At 41.5% G+C, this 25,189-nt stretch overlaps 1 protein-coding gene across 1 annotated transcript; it reads left to right on the forward strand.

Annotated features, from left to right (window-relative positions):
- The first annotated feature begins 10,358 nt into the window (after positions 1–10,358).
- On the forward strand, positions 10,359–12,710 carry LOC146623335 (uncharacterized). Its single transcript, XM_085365887.1, has 4 exons — positions 10,359–11,091; positions 11,600–11,797; positions 11,971–12,181; positions 12,449–12,710. The coding sequence occupies exons 1-4, from the start codon at positions 10,359–10,361 to the stop codon at positions 12,708–12,710; spliced, it is 1,404 nt and encodes a 467-aa protein (XP_085222013.1).
- The last annotated feature ends 12,479 nt before the right edge of the window (positions 12,711–25,189 follow it).

Below are 25,189 nucleotides of genomic sequence, written 5' to 3' on the forward strand. Positions count from 1 at the left end.
AGTTGCTTTAACCCCAAATTAAGCGCGCGCACGAGGATACATAAAGGATACATGGAGACGGAGGGAAAAAAGGCGCGGTCAGTGTATTTTACAGCGCTTGAGGCCGAAATTCTGATGGCAGCATATGCCGATAACATGCAAATTTTGCGGAAAAAAAGTAACACAGCCTCAGCTGCAAAAGAAAGGGAGCATGCATGGCAAAACATAGCCGACAGAGTCAATGCGTGAGTGTTAATTTAAACATTGATCTAGGGATTTCCACCCATTTAACACGTTATTTTATTATATGTCATTCTATTTATTATGTTATACATTTTATTTTGTGATGTGATGTGAGCGCAGGTGCAACCCAACAGGCCCCAAACATTCCTGGCAGCAAGTAAAAATGAAATATAAAAATATAGTCCAAACAGGTAAGGTGTAATTGTATTATGAGCCATAGTGCTTGGTCTGTTTGTCCGATGTAAATCAGAATCAGAATCAGAATACTTTATTGATCCCTGGGGGAAATTATTTTTTGTTACAGTGCTCCATTTTAAACCAACATTAAGACAAGACAGACAATACGCTAACTAAGAATAGTACAATATATACATATATATACACATACATACATACATAAGTCACTTATAAATAAATAGTTGGAAAAGAAACATGTGTAGCTGTAGCAGCAAATCAATTGCAGTTAGAGGCTACATTAATTCCCCCTCTGTAAGCACTTATTGAAATTATCTGAGCACATTACAAGTACATATTTGCTTACTCTGTATGCTCAAATGTGACCCGTTATAGCCAACAGAAAAAAAAGCGGAGGCCCGAAAAACAGGTGGGGGTCCTCCACCACCACCACTCACAGAGGCTGAGCAGTTGGCTTCCACATTTGTGATAATGTTGGCAGCATCACATATGATCTTCACAGTGCAGAGAACACAAATTAGCATCCATTACTATAATGAAATGATTTGTTAGTTTGAAATGCTACAGGGAACTATGTACCTGTACATGAATGCTGTGGAAAGACTTCCTGTTCACATAGTGTCAGAGTATTTTTGTTTTTAAAGGTTTTATTATTCATATAATAATCAACTAAGAGTGTTTATATTTCTCTTCTGTACTCAACCAGCTGTATATTTTAATTGCTGGCTCCCTACTTTATAACGGAAACTGTTTGCTTTCACATAATCACTCTTTTGCCTTCACATTGTCACTGTTTGCCACCCACGAGTAAGAAACAACCTTGTAGAAAACACAAAGTTTTTGAGAAACCACACCTGCGTTCTTGACAAGATAAGGATGATATTTCCTTTTTTGTATGCTTCATGATGTGTATAAATAAAGCCAGACTGCACCAAGGAGGTGTGTGAGTCTCTCCCTGAGTCTCTCACCCGTGCACGTTTAAAACTGCTCTAAGTGTCTGAGTGATATTTCATTGCATCTGAGTACTTGTTAAAATAGAATATCTTTAACACATAGTCTCCTTCATTTACTGAAGGAGCAATGATTGGAATGTGAGTGCCATCTATACAGACAATCACGCCTGGGAACCGTGAACATAAATGTAAAATTTAAGTAGTAGTTCAAATATCACCACATCATGAATTAAGTTTCGTTCATCCTGATACTTGCAATTTTGTGGCATCCCTCTTTGATGAATCTTGTGGGTCTATGACCGGGGAACACCACAGACGAGTACAGGAGACGTTTCAGTGCAACTGTAACATTCCTGACTGCCCGACAGACGGAAACAGCCTTGGAAACGTGCTCAGCGTCACCAATATTATACAGAAAGCTCCCGTTTGCAAAAAACCGAAGTGCAATACAAATAATATGTACAGAACTGAGAGAATGTCACATGAGCAGTATTAGGCCTGAGGAGGTTATTCAAATAAATTATAGATTGTGCTGAAAAACGGTAACGTTCACACAGGAAATCATCAGGAAATGATAAAATGTCCGAACGCGCTCTAATCACTCTCTCCCGGCGGAGAGCTCTGCGGAGAATTTGGGCTTCAACATCTACTGGCTCTTCAAGGAAGGGGCAGGCCATGTCTGACACTTCCTACAGTCAGGTTTCCGACAAAGAGGCGGAGAAGGTCAGGGTTAGTTGAAGTAAACCTGCTAGGGGGCAGGTTAGCTTCACGGAGTGTGTCGTCATAGTAACTCACTCAGAATTAATCTAAACTCGCTTTGTGAAACCGAAAACCCAGAGTTTTCGTTAACTCAGGGTATACTTACTCAGAGTTTGCACTAAACCGGCTTCCTGAAATAGGGCCCAGGAGATGTCCTTACTGAATCATCAGAGCTGAACAGGTGATGGAGAAACAGGTTTACCTTTTAGGTGACATGAATGAGTTGAAGGGAAGTTATAAACTGTTTCTGAGAGAGAAATAACACCAGGATCCTTTTCTAAGTAGCTGACAGCTGGTAACTGTGCAGGGGCAGATCTAGCAAAGTTTTGCCAGGGGGGCAGGTAGGGCATTAACAGGGAGAGGGGAACACAAAGATATACTTTTCTTTCTTATTCTCATGTCTCGCTTTTAACAAATAGTTATCTGAATCTTACAGCAAACGTTTTCATCTGATGTAAAATGTATAGAAATCCATTACTGTACATAGTAATTTTTTTTAGGGTCCCATCATATTTTCTTCAGAAGTAGCTAAGTACTGTATATGATGCCAGTATTTTCCCACATTTTCTAGATACTGTACCAGTACTGTGTGTAAAATGCCATCAAAAAGTCAATTAAGTTGTATTCTTTCTCACCTGTCTTTCTGTCTCCTTTCACTTTTTAAAGGTTGCCATGTTAGAAAAAATATTTTGCCCTGCCATACTGTTTATTGATGTGGCAAATGAATGGTTTATGAAAATATATCTAAATCTGTCATCAGTAATGATCACGTCTCACCTCTAGTCTTCTCTGTCTTAATTTCAGGTTTTCACCCTGTGTTGTAGATAGTTCAGGAGGTTAACTCGACCAAGCAGTCTACTTTCGGGTACTGTTTAGTACTGTTTAGGATGGTGTAGGTTTAAGTTTATTAGATTGATACATATATACCAACAAGACAGTGTACATCACTGTGACAACAGCGTTTGTTTTCATTCAAAGGCTTTATGGTTTTTCCTATAGTACCTGGTGGGCTGGTCTCTAGTCTAAATGCCCGGGCCGATTTTTGGCCCAGTCCAGCCCTGAATACATCTAACTTAGAACATGAATTTATTTTAGGTCTTTGTAGTTATTGGCCTACTTGGTGAAAACCCTGCACAATACTTTATTATTTAATTTGAAGATTTATCTGACCTATTCACCATGGTCATGAAGTCCTGTTAACTTGTGGAAAAACAAACTGAGCATTTAAACCGAACTGATTTTCTAATATATATAGGAAGAAAATTGGAGAGGGATAAATATGCCCCAGCACTGATAAGTGAAATTTCAATAGCAAGTTGTTGTTGTTGTTAATGAAAAGGAGAGAGAGAGAGAGCGAGAAAGGATAAAAAGCCGTTCAGGGTGCTGGATAGTTTCTGACCTCCAGGCATTTTTATGACAAGCCTGATAAAGATATTAATTGCTCTGACAATGTATGTGCAACATTTTCTTTAGATTGGTTCATTTGGTCTTTATCTCACCGTTCTTGACTTGCCCACCCTAACGTAACGTAATATAATGATTGGACACTGGGAAAATAACCTGTTAGAAAACAGCGGAATCTTGCAGGATGTTAAACTTAAAGCAGACTTGCATGTAAAACATTGATTTTAGCCACATCACAAAAAACTCAAAGCCTGTTATTGCATTACATTCTGTTAGGTTCAGAAATTAAATCTAAAAAAATAAAACTGTTAGTGTGACACTCTGTTGTTTATGTAAGAAGTCTCTTTGTGTGTCTGTTTCCTTTGTTTCCCTCTTTTATGGTTTTTCTGCTCCACCCTCATTAGTGTGACAACTACAGGTGACTAGTGATGGGTCGTTCGCGAACGAAATGGCTCTTAGAGCCGGCTCTTTGACGTGAACGACGCGAGCCGGCTCCTTATCGCGAGCCGTCACGTGGGTTTTTTTTTTTTTTTTTTTTCTTTCTCTCAGCCTCTCTCTCGCACTTTTTTCCCGCTTCACTCTGCACGCGAGCCTTGTGCTTTACGCTGGGCAGAGGGGGGAGGGGCGGTAGTTACACTCAGTAGCACAGGAACAGAGCCAGAGAGAGAGAAAGAGAGGCAGGGACAACAACATTAGAAAGGTATAGTAATCATCCACAACTATTTTCGGTTGCAGATGATAAAGGATTGAGAAAGTTTATTCATGCAGGTCCATATGACAGAGAATATGCATGTTCTTTTAGTTTTCATATTATAATTTATATTTAATTGTGTTGTGGTTTGCAGTGTTTTGTGTTCTTTTCACTTTAAATTTGTGAAAGGAAAAAGCTGAAAATTTAAATAGTTAAAAGTTGAAATGTGAATAGTTGATTTTTGTATTATATGATTTATTTATTACATTTTATGTGGAGTGAATAAATAAAAGTATATTTACGGTGGCCCCTAGAGACAAAGCACATACAAACTTCAAATCACGTACGAACTCTGAAGCATGTACAAACTCCAAAACACGTACAAACTCCAAAACACGTAAAAACTCCAAAACACGTAAAAACTCCGAAGCACGTAAAAACTCCGAAGCACGTAAAAACTCAGAAGCACATAAAAACTCAAAACACGTACAAAAGACAACAGAAGTGCTCCAGGATGCTGGGCGCAGTGTTGAGCCTTTGTTATCTTGTGGCTACACAAGCCAGCAAGTACCAACGACCGGATTTGGTGTGTGGTAATAACAGGTAAATGAACTTTTTTTTAAATTATTTGAATATATATATGAGTGCCTGTGTATAAATACACAAACAATACACACGCTTTCAGTTGTGTAATTTAAGTGATCTAGTAGCTCTGCTTTGGAAGTTCAGGTTCATGCTAGAAATGTGTTTTGGAGTTTGTACGTGTTTTGTCTCTAGGGGCCACCGCATATATTTATATATAAACATATATAAATAAAACCACTTGTTTTTACGTTAGTAATTCCTTTTGTGCATAATTTTATATTATTGTTAATAATAAATTAATTAAAGCAACAAAACAACCTGAAGAGCCGGTTCGGAGCCGAAAGAGCCGGCTCTTTTTAGTGAGCCGAACCGAAAGAGCCGGATCTCTAAAAAGAGCCGGAAATCCCATCACTACAGGTGACACTAATGAGGGTCGAGCTGTTGAAGGTGTTAAAGGTTGTTAACGATTGTTTTCACCTTTCACGGTTGTTTTCATGTGTCCAATCACTGGTGCATATGGTCTCCACCTTATCATTTATCACTCTGTTCTCCTTGTGCATGTTTACCCATGTTTTTATTTTTATCAACTCTTTGCATTTTGTATATTTTTTCAAGTTACTTTTGTCACTAAATACTTTATTTGCATTGCTTAGGAATTCTTACAATACACAAGAATGAAAGTTTTTAGGAGTCTTTAGAAAAACTAATTGGAAAGGAAATCGAAGAGTTGCATTTTCTGGTATTTATGTGTCCATTGCAGAGAGTAAGTCCACATAATGACCAGCTTTTCTCTCCTGGCTTGTCTCACAGCTGATTCACATTCTAAAAATCAGCAGTGTCTACTCTCATGTTGATGTACAGTAACACAGTGATATGAGGACAGCTTACCTCACTGTTACGCTTCTTGGCCAGCTTCACTTCTTCAGCTTAAAATAGATCCGACGGAGCTCAGCTGCACTCAAACAAAATGAATAAAAATGACCAAACTAGAGTTAAAGTGTTGATTTTTGATTATGCTGATGCAAACTGCTCATCACTTCTTTGATAAAACAACAAAAAACAAAGTTTTTACAAACATTACATATTCACTTTTAAAAAGTTGATATGACTTATCATCAATGATTGATTCAACATTATGCACGAGTTTATTCTTTGTGTTTCAAAGTCTTTGGGCATCTTCATGTGACAAATCTATTTTGGTGCATTGAGCCAGTAGAGATTTGAATTAAGCTAAATTTATGCTGTAAGATTTTTTCATATAGAATATATTTTTTGTTGCCCCCAAAAACATTTTAACTGACTGTGATTAAGATTTTAATAATAAAAGATAATATTACAATTATTTTAACCATTTTGTTTCATTTAAACTAAAATTTGTTTTCAGGTATTTTTTCAGGTAACTGATTAATTTTCTAGTAGACCGATCATTCACGCTTAAGAGGATAGAATTGCCCATAAATACTGATTCTGAGCCACAAGTGATTTTTATTAAATAACACTTAAATACATTTGATTTTTTTCTGACTCTGGTGCTGCTTCTTTAATAGTTTCCTTTAAGTGGCACCTATGTTTTCCCATAGTTTTTCCCACTCTCACATGCACTTCTGTCCTTTAATGTGTAGAACAGTGTGTAGCTTTTTTGCATGTCTGAAAACGGCTGACTGGTTTAGACCAGGCATGAACTTTAACCCCTCTTTTGAGGTCTTTAGCTACAGAGAGCTGTTGAGACTCGTTGACCCAGCCAGCCCTGAGACGAATACATGTAGATTGCAAACAGCAGATAAAGGTTATGCAGGTTTTGTTTAATTCACAGTTGTACGACGCCCTCTCGTCCCTGCTTTCTCTGTTTCTTTGTTATGCTAGTGCATCATTAAAAAGATGTTTGCAGTGGTTTTGGTGGGAGAAAGTGGTCGATACTTCTGTTAAAACCATCTCACATTCTCCCGTCATTTACTTTTTTCTAACTGGCTCTGCGGGGGAGAATCAGTTTTCAGTTAGATGTGTGTTATAATGTTAAACTGTTATTTTGTTATTATCTTATTTGTAATACTTTTGTATGGTTTCATGGGGGAAATTAATTAGAGAGCATTAAGCTTGTTATCGTATTTCTATTTAGAACTTTTATTCACTGTTGAATGAAAATCCTCCAGACCAGTACAAAATGATCACAGAGTCCCCTCAGCTGAAATTTACTGACATACTCTACATAAAATATTTGGCACAAATTTTATGCATGTATTAACTGTGATAGGAAACGTGAAGATCTTTATTGCCATTCTTCAGTCTGTAGAAACGATCCTCTAGCTCTGTAGTAGGTTATTTGTTTATGCACTTTAACTGTATCATAAACAGTCAAATCACAGTAATAACTGATCTAATCTTTAGATGATGATGATAAATTTCTTCCAAATCCATTTGTAGCAGCTAGAGCGGGGATGTTCAACTAGATTCCCCGAGAGCTACTGTCCTGCAGCTTTTAGACGCATCCCTACTCCAACACAGCTGAATCAGATATGCTTCAGCGTGCCATCAAGTTTGGCAAAGGCTTGATAACAAGCTAGCATTTGATTCAGGTGTGTAGCTCTCGAGGACTGGAGTTGAACACCCCCGCTCTAGCTGCTCCAAAAGGATTTGGAAGAAATTAATCATCATCTAAAGATTAGATCAGTTCTTTTTTTTTTTTCTTTTTTTTTTTTTTTGGCCTGTCCCGTTTGGCTCTTTTGCCATCAGAATTGTTGTCTAAAGGCAAAGAAAGATGCCCAACAGATTTACTTTACCAAACTGACCATCCCAGCCTTGCCGTAATGGTCCATTTGATTCACCTTTTATTGTTTATTTTATTTTCACTTACTGAATACGGGACAGACTTGACTGGGGGAAAGAAGGGGAGAAAGAAAGAGGGAAAGAGAAAATGCTGAGAAGAGGGACGGGGGAGAAGGGCAAAAGACAAAAACCAACAGAACGGGCAGAGAAAAAAAAATGCATATATCAATCACCTGGATCACCTGCTGAGAAAGAAAAAAGAAAGCAAGCAGAAGAGAACAAGAGTAATAGAATAAACAACATCACAATGATATATGGGAATATGACAGTAAATACTAAATGTTAAACATTATTGTGCAGCACATAAGATCAACAGAACACAGTGTGCTTTGAGGTAGGAGCCAAAAAGGGTGTAGTTTGTGGGTGTGATCACCCGTGTGTACACCTGTGAGCATGGACGCGCTTGTTTTTTGTTTTTTTAAAAGGTTCCTTCATGTAATAATCTGCTAGAGGGTGTGGGGGGGCCACAGCCCCGTCCTCCAGGGCGTGAAGCAGGTGTGGAGGAGATCAAAACTCCAGACATCCAGAGGCCCCCAGAACACAAGAGACCAAGGAAGACCAACAGAGGGGCAGCTGCGCCACTGTCCCGGAAAGAGCTGAGGAGAGTCCCAGATGAGGGCTCACTCAGCAGCCGCGGAGCAGAAGCCAGGGGGAGTTGCAGTGACGCGCCCGTGAGCTCCGCCGGCAGCCAGCTGCGCCTGAGTGACCGAGCCCCAGGCCGAGAGGCCGGGGGCACCCCACCTCCGAAGTGGCCCGAGCGAGCCCCAGGCTCCAGGCCCCGATAAGCGGCCGCCAAGGAGTGAGCCGGTGTGTACCCGGACGCCCATCCCCGGACACAAAGAACCACCAACGCACCGATTAGATCAGTTCTTACTTTAATTGGACTGTTTTTGTAAGTGATCATGGATAAAGTTAAAGTGCATAAAAAAAATAACCTACTACAGAGTAGTCACACGTTTATGTGGCTCCATGCAGATTTTGGGCTGCTGAAAATAACATGCTAAAAACAGATTTTTGCTGGCCTCTGAGTTAGCTGATATACAGTGATGGACTGCAGATAAGATCTGTGTAACTCTGATGTGATTACAAAACCTTTGGTGCTGTAGAACATTCAGTTATTACAAGCTTGAAATAAACTCTTTTAAATGAAACATTGAAAATATTCTTTACTTTGATTTACATTTAGCTAAGAAAAAGGGACAAAAATGGGTGGCGCAGTGTGACTGGTGTTGTTTTCTAAGTGTGCTAGTTTAGACGTTTTACACAGGAATTCTGCATGAACACATGCAACAGCAATATGTCATGGTGAGCTTTCAGATGCATATGAGAAAGAGAAGGGACATGAAATTAGTGGGTGTAAGTGATGTGATCAAGCAGTCTGGAACACAACAATGGAGTGATGAGCTTCAGCCTCAAGTAAATGGTAAATGGCCTGCATTTGTATAGCGCTTTTCTAGTCCTTAAGGACCCCAAAGCGCTTTACACTACATTCAGTCATTCACCCATTCACACACACATTCACACACTGGCGATAGCAAGCTACATTGTAGCCACAGCTGTCCTGACGCGCACTGACAGAGGCGAGGCTGCTGGACACAGGCGCCACCGGGCCCTCTGACCACCACCAGTGGTCTGTATCAAAAACATGGGGTTAGTATCTTGCCCAAGGATATTTGGCATGCAGCCAGGAGGCAGCCTGGGATCGAACAACCGACCTTCTGATTAGTGGCTGACCTGCTCTGCCACCTGAGCTCAAGCACCTTTGATTGACCTATCGAGAGTTTTTGAGGTGTAAAAGGAGTCGTTGACACACCCCACTTGACTGATGTCAACAGCAGACAAATAGGAGGATATACAGGGATTATTTTATTGACAAAGTCATATGTTAATTAAGTACCAGCAAGCTTTTTAAGGGTCACAGACCAGGGATGGTCACTCTGCTTTGGCCCAGTGTGTGTGCAGGCTGGAAGAGCTTCTTCATCACTTTTCAGAAACTCCTGCAAGGTAAGGATTATTCTCTGCCACAAACTATAATTTGCTGTGTAGTTCAAGTTTACCTGTTGTAGCATCTCTGCTGGTTAGATGTACTGCAATGCTGTTTTCGTCAAGTTAAGCATTTAAAGTATGGATAGATCTTTATTAACCTGTTTTAAGTAATTTTGGGAGTGAAAGTGGTTTTTCTGTTAAAACACATCTCAGATTATCCTTCATTTGTTTCTTTTTGGCTGGCTGTAGGGAATTAACGTGTGCATGAAATGCTTTGTGAAAATAATCTAGGATTGTAATAATAATATGACTTTTTATATCCACGTTTCATGAAGCCAGACTGAGTCAGAGATTAATTTATTTGTTTGGAGATGAATACAAGGAGGCCTTGTTTTCAGTGACTCACAGGCACAAGCAAATTTCACCTCAACAAGCTTCTTTAAATTCACATGGCAACCCACAAGGACGTTGGGATAGTTATTTCATATTACAGTCTTGATGGAGGTGTGAGGCTTGCCTGAATAGTTTGGGGCAAAAATAAACACCTTTTACATAAAAAAAAGAGCTTAAGTGAGGTCTTGGTCATTTTTTGTTTAGCCTGAGTTGTAAACTGTTGTTGTTCCCTTTCCAGGTGCTCCTACATTTCAGTGAATCAGTGTGATTACTCAGGGACAAAGGACTATTAATTGTAGGTCTGCTGCCTCTGCATTGGTTGAATTTGTGTAAGGAATTGAAGTGCAATGGCTCAAACAGTCAACATGAAGGTCCAGGAGCTACCATATCTGCCACCTGAAGTTTGGGTTTTGGTGTTCGGCTACTTGAACACTGAGGAAAAGCACACAGCCCGCCTCTGCTGCAGACACTTCAGAGATCTCATCGACCACCCGTCCCTGTGGAAGGATTATACAGCAGGACTCTCCAACTTTCCCCGCTACACATCTGGATTCTGGGACACCGTGCAGTGCCGTGGGGTCAGCCGTGCCACAGTGCGACATTTACGACCCAAAGATTGGAAAATCCTCAGCAAGTCCCTCCCATCACTCAACACCATTGTCTGTGTGAGGGAACGGCGATATTACAAGATGAAATACTTAGACAACCTGTGTGAATTCCCCAACCTGACGAGTCTTGGGGTACGAAACGCCACCTGGGTTGGGCCGTTCGTGGTGCAGTGTCAGAGTCAGCAACTAGTCGAGCGGTTGACTCACCTCAGCGTCTGCAACATTCAGATGTCCTGGGACGACACTGTGGCGTTCATCAATAGCGTGTCACACTTGGTCAACCTGGAGTACTTGCTGTTCCACCAGCAGGAAAGTGAAAGGCTTGAGAGGATGAGGCCAGTGCCCTCCTGCATCTTCCACAACCTGCTGCTAAGCCTGAAGAAACTCAAACACTTATCCTGGGGAATGAAAGGGGAGCCACCAGTGCCACTGCCCAGCAACTACTTCTACCCATTGGACCCAGAAAACCCAGGTAAGCCAGTCTCCTGATTATATTTTACACTTGCAAGCATCAGAACCAATACAGTCACTTTTTACACCTTTGACAAGAGCTTTTCATCAAGAAAATACAATATTTTCTTGACATTATGCCTTAATATTGGAACAAAACCCATCATATTGAAGTCAGTTGAGCTGCACACATGCTGCATTATTATATATATTTCACCTCTGTAATATTCTTGATGTTTATAATTGAGCGATTTGTATATATTAGTGCTATTTCTTAAATTTTGGAAACTGTATTGTACTTGTAATATATTGTATTATTTAATTAGTTTAGTCTATTACTGTTACTATCTTGGACCAACTGTCTAAGCCACATAATTTCCTTAGGAATTATTATTCTGATTACATTCATAAATACATATTATTCTGATTAGTATTGTGAGCACACAGCCTGTTGTGCAGTATTGTGTGACTATGCTAAACTTAACTGACAGAGACTAAATGTTTAGCTAACCACCTCTTTTATCCTGTAGGAGAGTACGGCGGCCCAGAACTGATCTCTTTGGAGTTAGTCAATTACACAGAAATCATCCTGTCGGAGGATGCGCTGAGGGGTCTGACTTCACTCAAGTCGCTTGCTGTCCACTACAGGTACCCCTGGGATGGTCTGCAGTGCAACCTCTATTCCTGGCTCAGTCATCTGCAACAGCTGGAATCACTCTCAATCATTGGTGAGTCAAAACATGCATTTAATCTTTGTATTGTGTGTAAGTGTGTGTAGTAAGCAAAAATCTGTTGTCTTGCATGCATCCTTTTGTTTGTTTGTTTTTTAAGTGAAGCTGTGTGAAGCTCCAGGCCAAAACTGTTTTCTGTAACTTCTGTCCTGTCGTTTCTTTCCTTATAGGAGGGAATTTTCTTCCCTCTTATACGGAAGACCTTCCATCCCAGGTGACCAGTCTGACACTGCGAACATCCATATGCGCATGCCAGATGAGCTCCATTGCATCTCAACTCCAGCGACTTGAGCATCTGGACATAGATAAGAACCGCTTTGCTGATAGTCTCTGCAAACGGCTTCCTACACTGTTTCCTCAACTCAAGACTCTTAGGATACGGTATGCCCAGCAGATTTTTATTTTTTATTACTATTACAAAGTAAAAGTTCCATTTGATGGTTTATGTGTGACCTGCAGCATCAAATCATCTCACTTGAAAAAAGTGTCGTCATTTACATTTTGCTGCAAATGAAGCTTTTCTCTGTCTTGATTTCTTAAGTACAACTGAAACACTACAGAAAATCGTGTCAACAATTTCCCATTATGGGTCTATCGTTGCCAACACGCAACTAGAGCTGACGTTTTTTCCTGTCTTGTCTTCTGTAGCTTCCACCGTGAGGAACCAACAAGAGACCTGCTGTTCCTCAACAAGCTGCGACACCTGGAGCGACTGGAGCTGATCAAGAGACAGACATACATTCTTATAAGTGACGAAAACAAAACTTGGCCCAGTCCATCTGTGGAGGGACTGATCAAGGAGCTGCAGGAGATCTCCAGGAACAGGTTCAGCATCATGACCACAATGCCCGAAAGGGACGTTTTGCAAGAATGCGACTGCATTTGGGAAAGAGTGGAAACACGATTCTAATCCTGAGCAGTGCAAAGTGAACTATACAAACAAAAATTATATTATTATACAGTTTTCCTCCAGTGCCTCATGTGACTTTCATGTAGATGCAGCAGGTCCTCAGTTCTGTAACTGTCAGTAACCCAAGGACTCACCATGCATGCAACACCACCTTTAAAATAAATGAAGGTCAGAGCAAGAAGTTTTGTTGCTGCAGAGAACTTTACACATAGTTAAAATGATGTGATGAAATAATCTACTGTTTTGTTTTTTAAAGGTTTGGTTCAACAATATTACGATGAGAAATTCTCTGGTTCTTTATGATTGTTTGAGTGTTTGTTTGGTTTTTTTCGATCAAATAAACTAGTTTTCATAAAGAACTGTATTATTGTTTTTCTGTGAATTTAGTTTATTATTTCATTTAACAGCTTTCAAATCAAATACAGACCTTCAACTGATTGTATAGAAAGCCTCCCTTCTAAGAAGGATATTATCAGTGTCACGCTCATGTCTAGCTGTGGAAATTCAGTTCAGTTCAAAAAATTTTTTTTTCAGCAAAAAAAGACAGTAATACAGAGAAACCCAATCACAACAACCCTGTCATGTTCCAGGTGAGTGCTGTTTTTTTCCATTGTACCAGTGTTTCCACCTTGGGAAGAAGGCGTGTTGTCTACTCGGATTGGCAACACCTGTGTGTAATCAATGTCTACAGGGATTTAAGACCAGAGCTCACTTGAACACTTCAGAAGGTGGAAAGAGGCAGTGGCGGGCAACAGGGGAAGGTTGATACAAACCAAGGAAATTACAGACCTATAGCTTTAACATCGAGTATCTGTAAAATGATGGAGCAAATGATAAATCAAAGTGGGTTCAGAAGAGGGAGAAATTCAAGGGATCCGGTGTTGTGTTTGGAACACAAAGTCAGGAAAGCACAAATAAAGAGGGTCGTGGCAGTTTTTTTTGGTTTTTTTTGTTTGTTTTTTTTGTTTTGTTTTTTGATATAGAAAAAGCCTATGACATGATGTGGAGAGAAGGCCTACTAATTAAAATCAGTTAATTGAGTGTGATGGGGTCAGGCAGAGATAAAGAGTATGTTCTCCCTGTCACAGTTTGATTTAGTTCTCTTTCGTTAAAGTTTTTATTGCACGGTCCTAGGGGCCGCTGGATCATCCAGATTTCTTCTTTGAGACTCCTGTTCAACTTCTCTGCTCCTCTTCTCCTTCCCTCGATGGTCCTCTTTGGAATATACTGTAGTCGATCCCTTATGACTGACTGGTTCTTGTATTAAATGATTGTGAAAATATTCAGCTTCTGAGCTAACGGGAAGAGTGGTAGATATAATAAAATATAAATTCTAATAAATTAACTAAAAACACTATATTAAAACAAGAAAGGCAGACAGATTCCTGCATTAAATTGTGGAGGGGATTTAGCCTCCACAAGACACTGAGTGCTTTTGTGCTTTTGTTTAGTAATCAACATAACCACACAATTCTTTGTTTTTATAAAACACAATTTGTTTACAATCTCTAAAGTGTACATGCAATATCAGTGCCAGAGGAAACTGTCTAGTCCATCTGATATCAATATTTCTTATTTTTATTAGAGAGAGGGAGAGAGAGAGACTCTGTACCCACTTCTGGTGGTGAAAAAAATTGTTTTCCTTGGTCTCTGGACTTAGGTTCAGAGAGCGGTGGCACCTTTGCCTTAATAAGAAAATCACCCAGGTTCCTGTTCCTCCTAAAGGCTGCGATTATTCTGTGGTCAGTCAAGATTTGGTTTCTTTGAAGAAGATTTTGAAAATGGGTCCTAATCGTTCCAACCAATTTGCACGACACAGGGGAATATGTCACCCATACTGGGAGCATGGGGGGGGACACATCAATTGGTTTGGTTATTAGAAATGATTTAAGGCACTTTCTTAAGAAAGAGCGACTATACCCTCTAGTGGCGAGTGCCGCAAATAGGATTCTGGTGGCCTGTTTAAAATCACATTGCTGCGTGCAGATTCTGTGAAAACGGAGTAATTGTGATTTAATAAGCCCAGCAAATGTATGTTTTGGGTGAAAACTGGTTTTAAACAGTAGGGCATGTGTATCCGTGGGTTTAAAGAACACTTTTACATCCAATCTGTGGTCAGTTAGAAAATTTGGGCCCTTGAATGTTGTCGTGTCCAGAAACTCAATCTTGGTTTTATGAAATGTGGATTTAAGCTTTGAGGCATTATGGCCATTTAGGGTATTCAGGAACCCTTCAAAATCTTGCTCAGAGTGATGCCATATTCCCCAAATGTCGTCCAGGAACCTGTAATAATATAGTGGCTTTTTAACACACTTGCTTAAGGCTTCAGACTCCCATTCAGCCATGAAAATATTGGCGTAAGCTGGAGCGAATTTTTTACCCATGGCTGTACCCTTTACCTGTAAATAGAAATCCCCGTTGAATTCGAAATCATTTCTTGTAAGGTTGATTTCTAACAATTGTATTAATTCTTTGTCCGGTCTCTCTTTTTTTGTCCGGATATTTTTGGAAAATTCGTCTGAGTTAATTCCTTCCTGGATGTCAATGTTTGTGTACAGACTGTCAATATCAATAGAAAACAAGAAGGCTTCATCAGGGATTTCTATTTGTAACTTATTCAAAGACGGAGGATAAATGTCATTTGATACATTCTTAAGATGATGGATCGCTTTAATGAGTCTGTGAATTATACGGACCTTGGCAGAAAAATCTGGGTCGTCTGATTGTATTCTATCTTCAGGCGGCCCAGCTCGCTCCGAACGAGTGGGTTTTAAATAGCGATTATCTTGGGTTGGTCTCTGCTGAAAGTTCCCTCCCCGGTGTCGGGTCACAAAGTGATTCACAGCCGGCCGTTCCCTTCTCGAATTTCGGTCCCGTGTTTGGAAAGGGCGATAATCATTGTTTTGTCCCCGTCCTCTAACAACTGACGCGTAGGTCCTCGGGCTGTTGCGGCTGGGGTAGCTGGTGTGTCGGGCCGTCCTTTGTCTACTCATATCGGCCGACCAGTAGCGATCCTCATTCCGGCCTCTTCTCCGGCGAAACACGGTCCAGTTGTCCTCTGTCTCCCATGTGGACATGATTGGAACAATGCCTCTAAACTTTGTTTAGCTGCGTTGCTGCTAAAATTCAAAACAAGCAGCGTCAAGCCGTTCTCTTCTAATGGATGAGACAAACTGCGACTGAGTAGATAACTGAGTGCTTTATTTTAGCGTAACTCAAAATTACAAAAGTCAAATATACTTGCAAGCCAAAACGCGACGTTTCGGTTACAATGAACCTTCTTCAGGCTGGCTTGCAAAAAAAAATAAAGTCCGGTACAGCAATCATGATGTTCGTACGTGATCCGTACAAATGAACAAGATACATGGTGTCTAACCATGTATCTATGTGCCAAATGGCACAACAACTTTTCTGGAGGTGTTCTAACCCTACCTTCTAGTTTCGCCCTCACCAAAATGTCCCCAAGACTGGGATTCTTCCTGGGAGCTCTAATTACCCGCGCTGACTGGGTACCTCCCAGCCCGGTTGCATTACTCTAAAATGCTCTTGTATGCCACTTAAAAACGGTGTAATCCCGATGGAAGGTACAGACAAAAGGGAGGAGTAACTTCTCTTCCACCATATCCTCTGCCCCTAATTCTGTAGGAGGTCGGGTCTCAGTCTCAAACAGCCGCTGCCCTGTCCCCACGTTCGATCGACTCATACCTTTAGTTTGGGAAAGGCGAGTGGGAGAAGGGAGGAGAGAAGCTAATGTCTCCCTGCGTACTCTCCTTAAAAAGGAGCGCAAGTAACCCCGCCTCCTCAGGCTCCTAAATAGTACTGTTATCACCTCATGCAAGTCTGTTTCTTTTCAATAAATCTGGTGAAATCTGAGGATTTGGGATTTTAATTATGCCACGAAATGTATGAGGCGGGTGGTAACTGGTACGATGCATGAGTACGTGCGTATCCGTGGGTTTGAAATACACCTTCGTTCTCATTCTTTTCTGACCATTCACTGTTTCAAAAAACACTGTCTAGGAAATTAATTTGTGAATGATTTGTCTCATGTTTGAATGATGGTGTGTATTCAAGACCTGCACAAACACTTTAAAACTCTCCTCTCCATGGGCCCACGCGCCTATAATATCATCCAAAACCCGGAGATAGAATATGGGTTGCAGTGCGCATTTGGCCAACGCTTCCCTCTCCCACTCGGTCATATAAATAGTAGCATATGACGGTGCATATCTCTGCCCCATGGCCGTGCCCTCAACCTGTAAGTAATAATTATTGTCAAATTGAAAATCGTTATTGGTAAGACAGAGTTTCAGCAGTTGGAGAATCTCCGTATCTGGGCGCTTAGCGTCCGGGTATCTCAGAAAGATGTTTTTTACTGCCGCTAGACCCATCTGTGTATTGATATTAGTATGTAAACTATCAATGTCTATAGTGAATAGAAAGGCTTGTTCAGGCACGACCATGGGACGTATCGTCTGCAAAAAGTGATAAGTGTCCTTAAGATAACTGGGGTGCCAGTTGGAGAGAGGTCCCAAAAAGAGGTCTGTGTATTGCGATATGTTGTAGGTGGAGCTACTGCAGTCAGAAACAATCGGTCTCCCAGGTGGAATCTCATAAGGGACCATCCAAGTGTCTGGTTGTTTATGTATTTTTGGTAACAAATAAAACTGCCTAGGCCTTTGATCATCGCACGTCCGACCCTACGGCTCGTAGAACTGAGCATACCTAAAGTCAATGTCCAGCAAGAGACTCTTTATTGGCTCAAGCTTTTGCAGCTTGATCAGCTCCTGACACTAGCGGTACTATTATCACCGCTGTTATGTTCATTCAGGTCCAGGTTACAGTTAAAATTAGGATGGAGGGGATCAGAGCGGGCAAGCGAGACTCTACTCCTCTTTATCGCTTTTTCCCGTTGTTCTATCGTCATTTCCCCCACCTCCTTTTTACCTGTGTGTCTATCTATTTATTTATTTATTTATTTATTTATTTATTTATATTTATTTATTTATTTATTTATTTTTTTTAAAATTCGGAGCTGGTTAGCTGCAGGCCGGTAAAGCTCGCTAGGTGGACGCCGGGAGCGCGGAGGGGCTGAATGAGGCGTCGTCAATATAGGAGGCGCCGGTGACCGGGTGAAATCCACCCCTGCCCCTGAGTGTGCCAAAAAGGAAGCAGAGGGAGATGCAGGTAACTCCTCAATCCCTGTATTCAAATCTACAGCCACATTAGAGCAAACCATCTTATTGGGATGAATCAGACCCTCCCTCCCCACTGTCCTCCTCCCTCCCTCCTTAGCCTTCAACTTCGCCTTAAAACTAAACTCCCCACCCTCCCCAAGCGAAGTGCGGGCATTCCCCTCCCCATATTTCTTTACTTCTTGTATCTACTCCATTAGCGTTCTCCGTTCGCCTAGAGAAAGCGTGTGGGTTTTGTTTGTTTGTTTGTTTTGTTTTTTAGCAAAATTCAATTTTATGGGTCCCTGAGTTGGCAACGCTGGAAATTGCTCCTCATCATTTAAATCTATTCCTAGTGCTTCAACCGCTATCCCCTCTCCTCCCTCTCCATTTTCTGCCTGTGGATGCCCGCCCTCCAACTGTTTCCCACGCTCGTCGTCTCTCAAAACCAAAAGTGATTCCACAATTGTAAAAGTGGAGGCCTTCAACCGGGCCCAATATCTCTTCCCTGCCCACCCTTTTGCAATATCGAGTGACACCTTGTTCATTTTCACATATTTCAAAGACTGTATCACAACTTCATAATTTGCATACAGAATGTTCATGTTGTTCTTCGTCCAGGAGTCTGTGTTATCCGCTAGTTGCGCTTTAACCTTATCATTCGGTGCTGCTGGTTTAATAAAATCAGAAAGTCTGGTGGCCTGCTTTACCATGGCCCGTGGGTAAATGCCCGTTTCCAATGCTTCCTTTACCACATTTTTATGATGTACAGCTTGAATTAGGTTGAAGGTGTCTTTTGCGCACTGTCTGGTGTTAATATCGGGTGCATGGTTTATTCTAGCAGGTGGCACATCGGCTCTCCGACTCCTAAACCGTTTCACCACAGGCTTGTCTGGCCTCACCAGTACTTCAATTTGTCCCGTCCCTCCCAGCCCCACCTTGCGCGTTCCCGGACCAGTCTGCACTGGGCTTTCCCTCTGACCCAATTCATTATAGGATCTAACTAAATTACCGGTGAGCTCACCTGTGATGTCCTGCGCGTGCCAGCCCGATCCCAACCTGTCGGGTGGGTTCTCCCGTCCTCGCAGCTTTCTCCGGCGTTGTGGGAACAAAGAGTCATGTTCCACCTCCTGTCATTGCTCCTCTGCCGATGCTGCATAGCATGCTGCCATCCCGGGCGGTGGTTCTCCTGTTCCTTTCACACAGAGTCTGTTTGTAACGAGGCTCAGCAAAAACAATTAATCCACATATGTCACAATGAGGATATACACAGAAATATTTTAAATGGAGTTCCAAATGCCGTTTCTCGGGTATACCTGAGTTTTGGATCAGAGAGAGCACTATGTCCTGTCTGAGCCTGGTAACCCCCTCCTCGTCAACAGGGTAGAGTATATTGGTCCCCGAAAGTATTTGTTCTGCAAGCTGAACATTGTCTACTCATTAGAATCTGTCCATTCAGGTACAATACACCATGAGCACTTTACTTACCTTGCATACAAAGACGCCACAGGATGTTAGGTCCTGCTGTTATGGATGGGCAACAGTTGAGCACATCCATTTGCCGATGGCTGGACATTTTCTCCTAACAAGAGCTCTGGAAAGAAAAAAAAAAAAAAAAAAAAAAAAAAAAAAAAAAACACGTACTGAATGTTATTCAGTGCAGCAGCCTTATGTAATTCACATGTACAAGTTAGAAAAATGACTGCTGTGGTTAACATTAGCCTTTTTTGCTTACCTTGTTATATCCCTGCACTTATCCATTTGTGCTTGTGTTGCCCCAAATGGGTCAACAAACGCAACCCGCATCTGTTAGATACATTATCTTGAAAAACAAATGGAGATCATGTTAAACCTAGTAATTTCACTTCAAATTCTCATGGTTGTGTGATGTCTTACAATGAGTGTCCAGTGTCTGTTGTCACAGACTGCTCCAGCTGCCACGTCATAATTCAGCAGATCTAGCTACAAAGTGAAGTGGAAATTTGGAATTCAATCATGAATAGTCTTAAATGAGGATGTTTAAATGTCAAAGCCAACTCACCTTTCTGAAACAGTTTGTGGACCCCTGCCAAACTGATGTCATGAAATAGGAGTCCATAATCAATGCAGCGTGTTGTCGCCCCACCAGTGTCAAATAGGCATTTATGATCTAGGAGCACAAACGGTACATTGTCATTTCCTTCCAATGAGGCGACCACTCATGTGGAAAACATTTACATACCTCACTTTCCAACGCTTTCCCAGGGGCCAAATCGGCAATGTTTTCCGAAAATAGCTTGTAAGGCCCAATTTTGGACCACAGCACCTTTCCCCTCGCATGGAGGAGGTGACACCGGTGGCACCGATGGCCCCTCGCAGGGAGGCGGTGACACTGGTGGTGCCGATGGGCCCTCGCAGGAAGCAGACAAGTTCTTCAGTTTTGCTGGGACCCTCTCCTCAGGCTGGAAGTAGTGTGTCAGTTGGTCGATGTTGACCTTCAGAGTCCTCTTGCCCTTCTCTGACACCAAGTCAGCACTTTTGCCGTCCAGCATCACAATCTTCAAGGGTCCCAGCATATCAGCATCCAGTTTGCCACCTTTTCTCTGTTCTTGCCTCACATTTTTGCAAAAAACCAGGTCTCTCACCTGAAAGCCATCTTCCTCTCCCCTTTTTGTCTTTCCCCTGCGGATTTTGTCTTGGGTGGTTTTAACATTTTTGGTTACTTCAGCGTATACCACCTCCTGGGATTGTAGGCCCTCACACACGTCTTCATTTGAAATGATTTTAGTGACCATGTCTTCTGTGATCTGCCAAAATAGAATGACTGAGTAACTGGATTAGGATTGAGACATTTTCTTTCTTGTAAATTACATCATTTTACCCTGTATTCCTTTGGGATCTCCGATGGATACCTTGCCTCTCTGCCGAACATGAGGAAATATGGGCTGTATTTTGTCGTCAGCTGCTTTTTTGTCCTCAGTCCAAACATGGTGGACTGCAGAAATTTGTCCCAGTTCTTGGGCTTGTCACTCACCAGTTTGAGGGATCTGAAAGGTGAATGCATAAGAACAATATACTTAATAGCCAGCGTTGTGACATAGTTACAGCACAAAACATAAATGACAGTATTGTACCTCTGGATTGTGCCATTTAATCTCTCCACCATTGGTTTGGGGATGGTATGGTGAGCAGAGGCTTCTTTGGATGCCCAGGGTTTTACACAAGCCATAGTTGACCTTGAAAAGGGGATCACATTAGTCATCCAAGCTTACATTACATATTTGCTTGAGCTATTAATACCTTACCTTGTTGCAGAACTCTGAGCCCTGGTTAGCAGTCTTTTAGGTGCACCAAATTTGTAGAAAAAAATCCAGAATACAACTGGTGACCTCATCTGCAGTTTTGTTTTTCAGTGGGTAGGCCTCTGCCCATTTGGTGAAATAGTCAACCATTACACAAATGTACTGATTACCACCATCCGTTAAGGTCAGTTTACCCACAAGACCCATTCTAACGAGCTCAAAGGGCTCTGTTACCTGTGAGGGGGGGGAAGAACATGTTACATTTGATGTATTTGTACAGTATCAAATATTCTGTCTGTGTTACTGTACCTTGATTGGAATGTATCCTTTCTCTTCCTTAATATTGGCCCGCTTACACTGGCATTGTGGGCACTGAGCAACCTATTGACAAATGAAGTAACGTTACATGCTAATAATCAGCAAAATGCCTTAGAGCTGTAGGTGATATGGGTTAGTCAGGAGCAACAAAGTACAAACAAAAGACAAAAACAAACAGAAAAACAAACAAGGGGGGGGGGGAGTTTTGGGGTTTTCAAAATGAGTTTGAGGCTCATTCAGACAAAATGTGCTCACCCATTTTTTTTAATGTTCCCCTCCATGCCAGGCCAGTAATAGCGTGCCATGATAGCACTGTGGGTCTTCTCCCATCCACAGTGTCCGCCAAAGTGGCTGGAATGAAATTCCTCAAAAATGTCATTTGCCTCTTTGGCAGAGCAGACCACTTTTGCCAGGTTCTCAGTTTTGTTCTTCTTCTGCCTGCATACATAATACAGGTCTCCAGCTACATTAAGCATGTAAGGCAAGACAAGAACAAACAGAAAAAAAAGAAATGGTCACATTACAGCACAATACTACACTCTGATGGTTTACATGACATTATCCATTGTACTCACCATTTATCCTGAAGGTCTCAGCTCTTCTCTTGATTGTATATCTTTCCCTGCTGGTTGATCCTTCAGGATAGCGATTGTGGAGTTTGAACTCCAGAAGCTCCCTCACAATTTTGGGATCCATTTCCCTCACCTACACCTGTCCACCTATCTACCCACTCCACTGTACCACAAACACAGACTCAAAGACACACCACACAAACCTACTAGCACACCTCAGTCACTCACTTTCAGAAGTCTACTCTCCCACAAGATCTTCTCAACCACACTGGCTATAGTTGCCTTCTAATCACTGTCTAACTGCTGTAAATTCACTAACTGCTATCGCCTCACAAAACCCGCAAATGTTGGTTGTACTCACTATGCTTATATAGACTGCATATAACTACCAATTCTCTCCAGCTGTGCTGCTTAATTACCTATATTGGCTACCAGTGTTCCTAGCAAACACCACATGATTGCACAATTGAAAGATACAAAATCACAGTAAAGAAATAGGCAGACTACTCTGACAAGGTGTGTTGTGAGCACACTAATGACATATTTCTGTAATCTATGTGTGAAGTACATATTTTTGTTGTGTAAGAACATAAACAAAAGGAGTTGTGATGTCTAAAACTTCATGTATATGATGAGATGTAAATGGATACACAATTGTGTTTCATGTGGTTGCATGGTTTATGGGACAGAAAAGACAACATTGACAATCACAAATGTATTGTGATACCGATACCGGTGCCAAATCGGTACTTTTGAAACGGTGCCAGTGCTCAAACCGGTGCTTAAAGAATGAAGAACACAAAATTGGTCCAAAAATCTCTCATGTTCAGCTGTTTTTTTGTAAAAAGATAACAATGTTAGCCTTTTCTGCAGCTATGGGGCATATATGGTATCACTCTTGGCTGGAAGCAGTGCTTAAACAATGGAAAAAACACAAACTCTGTCCAAAACCTCTCATGTTTAACTGTTTTCCACTTTTTCTTTGGTCATTTTAGCCTTTTTGGCCAGGGTGAAGGGAGTATCTGCCATCAAACAAGAGGACAGCCGCATGTAGCTATGATAATGTTTGCTAGTTCACCTTACATGCATTAATTTAATAACGTGGTTAGCCTACTCAACATAAATTACACACGAACAACATTAAGCTACTCACGCAGAGAAGAACGGCTGCTGCTGCCATCATCATCTGTCATCATTTCTGCTACACTGGCAGGGCTAGGGGCCAGGACTCTCCTCTTCGTGTTTTGGGGGATGTTGCTAACTCCGGGTCCGATAACAGGCACCACACCCGCAGTAGATGTGCTCGGTGTGAGGTCTCGCAGCAAGCTATCAAATACGGTGCATTTCTCGGCTTTTTAAAAAAACCCGCTATGCGTCGCCAGGTGTTTCATCGGATTCGAGGTGTTACCTCCTTTGACAGTATCACAGTATCAGCTTAAAGCACTTGTTGCAGGCTGCTGAGTTTGCATATTTTGCTGTGAAGTACAGCCAGACTTTTGACCGCTTCGCCTTGGACATTTTTAATCTGTAGCTCTGCTCTAAAAGAACGTACGTACCTGGACCCGCCTACTATCCTCGGAAACGTAAAATGATTGGCTAGAAGTGTATCACAGCTCAGGAAAAAAAAGCACCGAAATGTGCGCTGCTTTTCGGTCTGGTTACTACCGTTTATGTCAGAACACACCGGTACCCATCCCTAGTCACAAGTTAATCTAGTAGTAGGCTATGGTACTTGGCCACAGGTGGCAGCAGTGGACTGACCTGCATTGGAGACTGGTCCAGCTGCTATGTGGTAGTCAGTAGATGGGTTCCAAATTGAGGATTATATCCAAGTTTTGGAGACTGTTTATTACTGATCACTGTGTAACTGCTGTACATTCAGCGTAACTGCCATCTCCTTATGGATTGTTATTAGATTGACCACACCTATACAGACTGTATATAACAAGCAACTCTAAAATGTTCATTTGCAGAGAAAAGACACACGCAGACTATGCTAACGACATGTGAAATTACAACACTGGTGAAATATTAGTGTGTCATATATTTGTTCACGACATTTTTCTTATGGGCAAAAGTATTGATATCATGATGAACAAGGGTGGTGATTCTTATGACTTTGTGTACATAATTTGGCATTTTGTACAAATGTAGGCTGATATTACATACATGATATCATTTCATTCATTTCAAAGGTTTATTTGCATGATGCACAGACAGACACAATTGAAAGGTGCAAATGTATTGTGCATGAAACGAATTCAAACGTGGTGCAGATTTGTGTCACAAGTTGATCTGGCTGTAGGTTGTGGCACTTGGCCAGAGGTGGCGCTGGTTGATTCAAGTACATGTTAGTGCACAAAGTAAACTGCACGCTGTAGTTGTGCAGCAAAAACGCTGAAACCGGAGAAATAAAACGTGCGAGGGGGGATGATAACGATGACAAGAGTCTCCCGATCATTGAGGATATCACCAGGTAAACTCGCGACATTTTTAAACATTTTGTTGTTCAACAGCATCAAGACTGACGGAGTGTGTTTGAGATAACCTTACAAGTGTCACAGAGACTGGTTTGTCGGTAGCAGCTCCTGAAACGCAAGTCTGCCACACATCTGTTCGACCAACGCCAGTAGATCTAAACGCCAGTAGATCTGGAACACCGGCCGCACAGGAAAAAACGGTCCAGAGCAATCCAGAGAATTGCGAGAGAATTTGTAAGTTTGTCTGATGTTGACTTACTAATTTTGGTCCTGAAGCCAGTCATTTCATCAAGTTTGGGCTCCCGACACTTTTTGTTGGTACTCGAACTGCTAGCGCTAACAGCTCCCACAGTTTCTGCGCTCACTGCAACATGTTTTACATTTAGATGGTACTGTAAGGTTCAAGTGCTTCAGTGGTATGTAAACTCCTTTTTGCACAATTTGCACAAAACAATGCTTTTATCAAGGCTTCCGTTGGGTAGTCTTTTGAAATAAAATTTGCCTCCGATTAGTCCTAGCAACGTGCTTTCTTCTGATTCTTTGTAAAGTGAAAGGTGTTCATCAGTGCAATCGGTAAACCAGGAAATCGTGCATTGACAAACGTTCCCCTTTACTTTGAATGCAAAGTGAGACAGGGCTCTAGAGTGTGACCAA

This window comes from Diplotaxodon limnothrissa, linkage group LG11 (genome assembly GCF_057381915.1).
Source record: "Diplotaxodon limnothrissa isolate DT_005_m linkage group LG11, D_limnothrissa_male_GT1.1, whole genome shotgun sequence".
NCBI lineage: Eukaryota > Metazoa > Chordata > Actinopteri > Cichliformes > Cichlidae > Diplotaxodon > Diplotaxodon limnothrissa.